Here is a 7,217-nt window from a genome sequence, read left to right as displayed (position 1 = left end):
ATTTCAAACAACAATTTCAAAGGGATCACAAATCTTCACACTGTATCATTACTTCAATGTTTTCTGTCAGCCCTGTTGTTGCTGCACGTTGGTTGTTAAATAAAAAGTATATGAAATTCAGTGGCAAAAATATATATGTATGTATGTATATGTGGGCTAAATATATATGTTTATGTGTATATATACTAATATACGTGTGCACAAGAATACAAAACGTAATTTCAACTAAACGAACCGACATTCAAAAATAAACAAACAAACGAATGAACGAACGAACGAACAAGAGCAACAACAGCAACAGCACAGGCAACAAACAAACAACGAAATATTATTTTAGCTGGTTCGCATCCTTCCTCTTGGCCACGGCGAGAAGCCAGCAACGTTTCAAGGCTTAAAGGCGGCAAGGAGGGCATTGGGCCACTTACATGAGAAGGATAAGTTGGCAAAATTTTGCAATAATAAAATATTTGCAACGTACTCAAAACTGGTGCAGAAGCAGCGCGCACTCTAACGACAGCGCGCGGTAGCTATGGAAACAACAACAGCAGCAACAACAAGAACTGGAAACTGGCAACTGCATTTTCATAAAGTGCAGCTCATAATAAAACCGACGACGGCGATGGTGATGGTGATGGCGACGCTGCCGGTGGCAACCGTGTGCAAGAGCTGCAGGGCCGAAAAAAAAAGTGAAAATAAATATGAGCAACCAAATAACGCACCCCCCGAAACAACAACAGAATTGCAGAATCAAACAAACAACAAGCAGAGCTGCAGAAACGGCGCCAACAACAACAACAACAGTAAACAGCTACTGTGGCAGCAACAACTGTAAAAAAAATGTTATAAAGCCCGCGAAAATATTTGCAGCGGGCGTTGAGAAATGTTGCGCAATAAAAATTGCATTTTTATGCTGATGTTTGAATTTTGCATGCAAATGAAAAACGAACGGTGCACCAACACCAACAGCAACAACAAATGCAAGTGGAACTGCAGCAACTACAAAATGGCGGCAAAACAAAAGGAGAACATCGTGCGCCGACTAGGACTGGGGCTATTCGGGGAGGGCTGTCGTCTGCCACTCTGTCTGTCGGCTTGTCTGGCTGGTTGGCAGGAAGTGCCGCCGCTGTCAGTGGCAGCGTGTTGTGCCTGGCCTGGGCTTAGCTGAGACTTTGCGCCCACGCTCCACGTGTTTATGACTTTGAATTGCAACTTCATCCGCTCGCCGAAGCCGTCCGCTCGCCGCTCTCTACCTTTTTCTGCCCCTGGCTGACTGGCTACACTAAAAATAAAAGAGGCAGCGATCATATATCGCGCAACCCCTTCTCTAATAAAGTTAACATTTGATTGTTCGAACTCCACACATCAAAATAAACTGTAAATTTTAAAAGAAATTGCCCGGTAATACTTTGTTTTGAAAACTCTAGAGAATATAAAGCTAATTCTTAAAGAGCTATGAACTTATCTTCCTAGACGTTGTCGAGCTTAAGCGCAGAGGAATATAACTGCCCAACATTTTTCTTTGTAGTGTTCTTGAAATCCATTTGTAATTAACTTTGTTCGTAATGATTTATACTCTGTGAGCTGTAAAGATTGGTTTTTTAGAAATCAATTCCATTTCTAAAGAATTTCGGTATAGAAATAGTTTGTACGAAAATTATTTTAAATCTACTCTACTTCTAAAATGATTGCCGAAACGTTCTCAAAATATTTTCAGATATTTGTTAAAAAATAAATGTGTTTCTGGGTAGATTGTTTCAAAGTCATTTCCATCCAGAACAAGCAACTGCTAGCCTTCCACCAAAACTAAATGCACAAAAAATTATAAAATTCACCACAGAAGCGACATTTTATGTTAAAGTAAAATAAAATAAAAAAATATTATTGTAAATATAAGAATATTATGTAAATATAATAATGAAGAATATTGAGGTATTTTGTTCCCCATTAGCAGTATCTAATAATTCATTTATAATAATTTTGAAGACGAAATAATAAATCCAAATATTCAAGCTTGAAAGCGTTTCATTCGCAATTACACATTACGTTGCCAGTCCATATGCAATTCAAATATTGTTAATCCTATTGCAATTAAAATTTAGTGCCTGTGATTAAATATAAACTAAAACTAACTATTTTGAACCATATTACATTTTTTTTGTTGCCTTAATTTTAAATGAGTGCCTAAAATATTTAAAATTATTCTTTGTCAAGTGTAGCTGCTTGCCGTGTGCCGTTCGCTGTCGAGTGCAATGATGGCGCCGCATAGCGCGCATTGTGACGCGAAATGGCGTCGAGTTGAATAATCCAACATGGCGTTTTGTGTGCTGGTGGCAGCAATGGTGACGGGAGTGGTGGTGGCGGCGTCGGCGGTGGCGCTGGCGGTGGCGCTCGACGCTGTGTGTTGTCTGTTTCCGGCTGCCGGATAAAAAACTTGGCGTTAAAGTGTTAATATTTTGAGTTTTGAGAGCGTCGTCGTCGTCGTAGTCGTAGTCCTCGTTGACGCTACTCGCAACTGGCAGGACATGCAAATGCTGTACAGCAGTAGCAGAGAAAATAACAACAACGACAACAGCAACAGCAGCAACAAAGGCGGCAGTAACAGCGCAACATAGTGTGTTTCCCCTCGACGCTGACACTTGTTCAATTCAAATAGCATGCCAGCGACGACGTTGATGTGCAAACCCGGAGGAGAAGAAGAAGCAGGAACCAGAAGCGGAGCCGGAGCTGCTGCTGCTGCTGCCGTCCAGCCCAGAACCTATTGCCATACTCATACTCACACCCATGTCCATTTCCCTGCCGTGGCATGGCGTGCCGTGCCAGGCGGGCGCATTTATGTTATCTTTAATTTTCATGACGAAATTGGCCGTAGGAGTGTAGTTCCGATTGCAGTACAAGCATATTTATTTATATTGCCTTACAGCACACGGCCCCATTGCGCCCTGTCATTAAGCCCAACCTGCCACCCAGACAGCGAGACAGCCAGCTAGCCAGTCAAGCGCCCAACATGCCAACAAGCCAAGTAGCAAGCTTCACTCATTAACTTTTTATGCTTTTGCAGGAAATTTTTATGCACTTTACATGAGAGATAATTATAAAGCTGTGAAATTTCGAAAATGCAATGAAAAGGCAAAAGAAAATGAAGTTTCTGATAAAGAATCAATCTATTGATAACAATAATAATAATGGTGATAAACAAGGACATTAGACAGCATCGCATAATAAAAGTTTAAAATTAATTTCTTAAACAACTCTTTGTCCATCAACTTTTCATAAAAAACAGTTTTTTCTTTAACGAAAGTTTTCAAAATTTATTCAACTTGATAAGCCACAAGCTTGCCAGAACTTTGTGTACAGGGCATGGTCGTCAAGTATTTAAGCCAGAAAGTTAATTATTAACTTGCTTAGAAAAATCTGATACTTCTTGTTTAAAATAAAGAATTCTGTTATATATTTAATAAATGAACGTTCATTTTAAATATAAACCATTACTCAAACATTACTTTTAACATTTTGTTCCTTAAGTTAATAAGTAGCTTAGGGTGTTCAAAAATTAACAACACATATTAGCAAAACAGTTGTTCATCAATTTACACAATTAAACGTAAAATGTGCTTTTTATTGGTTAGGTGAAGTCCTTTTAAATTTACGAAGATTTTACTTGAGGTTTTTAAATAATACTTATTTAAATTATAGAATGTTACTTTCTTATTTTGCACAACTATACAGTTTATTCACCAAGTTTCGATTCGCAGTCATACAAATAAAAAACAAGATAAATAAAATGCATCTACTACAGATCCGTGGCAACTGAATATTTAAACTGACTAATAATTAAACGCTTCGAAAATACTGTGAATATGCACCTTCAATATGCGACAAATGATATTGTTCAATGTTTATTTTTTACTTCGTCGCGTGCAATTTTCAGTTTTACTTGCAAATTAATTATCAGCATGTTGCATCTTGTTGATTTTGCCAGCATGGTCCGTGTGACCAGTGCGGTCAGTGCAGCCATGTCACATTAAGCATACGCACTGTCTGACCGCGCACATTTACATCAGCATATGTATAAGCACGAGGATAACTATGTGTGTGCTTGTGTGAATATCTGCGGGGCTGGCCTGCGAGCTGGGTAGTCAGATAGTCTGACAGTCTGACCGTCCGACAGCCCCAGAGTCAGACAATCGGGCAGGCGGTCAGTGGCAGTCTGCAGTCAACTTGTTGTGGCTTGCTTCTCTTTTCTGAGCGCACCACTCGCCTGCATCGTAAATTGTCAACTTGCCATTTAAAACCAGTTCTCGTCAATTTAAGCGGACATACAGTGAAACCAACAATTATTCGTACACTCTTTACTTTTGACTTTAAAGGCCTATATCTTCGCTGTTATTTATAATACACAACAATTTTTAATTTCAAATGAACACTTAATATTTATATTTTATATTTTAAAAACAATAACAAACAATTTCATAATCGGTAATGGAAAAAACTTAATCTAATCAAAATAAGGCAGGTTTTTACGTCCATAAATTATTCGTACACTTAATTGTTTTCAAATTATTTTTCTTAAATTTACATCTTATTTAAATTTTAATATTTTGTAGGCCCGCCTTTGGCCTTAATAACGGCTAGTAAGCGCCGGTGCATGCTCTTCACCAAATTATTGGTCTCTCTTGGTTAAATTTTTTGCCACTCAGAAACTAATGCGGCTTTCAAGGATTCCTTGGATGTTATATTGTGCTTCCGTATCCTCCTCTCAAGCAATTCCCATATATGCTCTATGGGATTTAAATCTGGTGATTGGGGTGGAGATTTAAGCTGCTTGCAGTGATATATCAGCCACTCTTGTACCAAATATGATGAATGTTTTGGGTCATTGTCTTGTTGGAAGAAGAATTTTTGGAATCGAGCCCGAGCTTTGTGGCACTTGGATGTAAATTTCTTTCCAAAATACTTTTATAAATGTGCTTGTCCATTTTTTCATCTATGAACACCATGTTTCCAGGTCCAGATGCAGCTATACATCCCCAAACCATTACATTTCCTCCACCATGCTTGACGGTGGGAATAATGTTTTTCTCTTTCATGGCTTCATTCGCTTTTCGCCAGCTTTTGGGAGGGCCGTCGTGCCCAAAAATGTTGTATTTGGACTCATCACTAAAGATAACGTTTTCCCAAAACGAATCTGGTTCATTTAAATACAGTTTGGCGAATTCCAGCCTCTTTTTTTTATTAACCGCCGAAATGAATGGCTTTCGCCGTGCAATCCTTCCATGATAACCAGCACTGTATAGGCAATTGCGTATGGTTTGGTGGCACACTTGTTTGTTGCTACACTGTTCAATATTTTTGGATAGTTCTGAAGTGGTTATTTTTGGGTTTTGGACAACAGCAGCTACTATATTTCGCTCATCACGCTGTGTTAGAATTTTTGGTCTCCCAGCTTGTTTATGATTTGCACCCAAACTCCCTGTGTTTCCGTACTTCTGTATTATACTTTGTACAGAAGAGTGTGATCTGTCGATTAATTTGCCAATGGCGCGAAGAGAATAATTTTCTGTATACAATTTAAGAATATGTTTGCGCATATCAAGTGAAATATCCTTTCCTCGCCCCATTGCGTCTATATCAATCAAAATTCGTCTCAACACTAATTAAAAATCAAAGAAGAATGAATGAAAACTAATGTACATGCTGAATGCTGGCGACGGTAACGAAATTCCTTAAAAAGAATTGCCAATTACAGTTACATGCGATGAGAAAACATGATAAGGCACAAAGTGTACGAATAATTTATGGACGTAAAAACCTGCCTTATTTTGATTAGATTAAGTTTTTTCCATTACCAATTATGAAATTGTTTGTTATTGTTTTTAAAATATAAAATATAAATATTAAGTGTTCATTTGAAATTAAAAATTGTTGTGTATTATAAATAACAGCGAAGATATAGGCCTTTAAAGTCAAAAGTAAAGAGTGTACGAATAATTGTTGGTTTCACTGTATGCTTAACTTGACTTGCGGTGATTTTTCAACTTGGCCGGCAAAGTTTGACTACAGCCGAGCCAAGCCGAGCCGAGCCGAGCGGCAGTTGCAGTCGCAGGCCCAGGTTGCAGTTTGCAGCGTTGCAAGTTTCAGCATTGTAGTGGATCGTTTCGAGTGCTTTGCACATTGACAGCGTTAATTAACTTTTAATTTAATTTTGCGCAAATGAGTTTTTACTGTCAACGCGGCGGCAGCGGCAACTGCAACAGCAACAACAATAAAGATAGCGGCATCAGTTGCTGTTGTTGCAATTTTCGAGCTGACAAAAAACAATTTGCAACGCAGGTTGGCTGCAGACCAAGCTTATAGACCAGAAATGGAGAGGGAGAGAGGAAAGGAGTGGCAAGAGCAAAGCAGGCAGGCGTTGACGCACAGCGAATGCTTTTAAGCGCGGTTTTCAAATGTGGCTACCACAGCGCTGGCGTCGCAGTCAGCATCGCCTTCATCTACGGATTCATCGCCAGCCAGTGTCAATTTATGCCACCAAAGTGAAAATCCAAACTGAAAGATTTATGTATGCGCAAAAAAATACATATTCCCCCACACACGCACAACCTCACTGAGTTTGTTCACGCACTCACACACTCGCACACCTACATGCATACATACATACATATATATTATTTATATTTTTGCGCTGCGAAAATGTGATTTATACGAAAAATCTCGACGACTTTGGCTACGTCGATGCCGATGCCGACGCCGACGGTGATGCGAACGCCGACTGCATGCGTGTGAAATATTTTGCTGCGTTTGAGGTTTTTAAATTCAATTCCGCCGCCAACGCCAACGGCAGTCGACGCACATAAATAAGCGCTTTGCACCACTGTGCCACAGCTCCACAGCAGCAGCTCCATGCCTTCTACAAGTAGTTCAAATTATCAGTAGTTCACTGACTTAACCTATTGTCAATACCTTGCCTCAGCCAGTAAAGACTTAACTTGTAAACGACAGAAAAAATTTGACAGAATTCGTTTGGGGAATACAATAACTTGAATAGAAAACTCTGGATATCCTGGGTGGACAAACACGAGACAGAATTATTTATTTGCTAATGTCAAACGCGAAAAACTACATTAGTTATTTTTAATAAACTGTTATGTGAGATGTTTATTACATATCATTGTAATATTTAGTATTATAAACCAATGCGGGATAAGTAAATACAAATG

The 7,217-nt window shown here is 38.9% G+C and overlaps 1 protein-coding gene across 1 annotated transcript; it reads right to left on the bottom strand.

The window, feature by feature from the left end:
• Positions 1-1,126: 1,126 nt before the first annotated feature.
• On the bottom strand, positions 1,127-2,933 carry LOC115621957. Its single transcript, XM_030515804.1, has 5 exons — positions 2,919-2,933; positions 2,513-2,755; positions 2,396-2,474; positions 2,225-2,324; positions 1,127-1,244 (listed from the first exon to the last, which is right to left on the bottom strand). Exons 1-5 carry the CDS (start codon positions 2,931-2,933, stop codon positions 1,127-1,129), a joined length of 555 nt encoding a protein of 184 aa, XP_030371664.1.
• Between the last annotated feature and the right edge of the window lie 4,284 nt (positions 2,934-7,217).

The sequence above is a fragment of the Scaptodrosophila lebanonensis genome, unplaced genomic scaffold (genome assembly GCF_003285725.1).
Source record: "Scaptodrosophila lebanonensis strain 11010-0011.00,11010-0021.00 unplaced genomic scaffold, SlebRS2 tig00000024-arrow-pilon, whole genome shotgun sequence".
Taxonomy (NCBI): Eukaryota; Metazoa; Arthropoda; class Insecta; order Diptera; family Drosophilidae; genus Scaptodrosophila; species Scaptodrosophila lebanonensis.
Note: the sequence above shows the minus strand (reverse complement) of the source record. Positions and strands in the feature narration are given on the sequence as shown.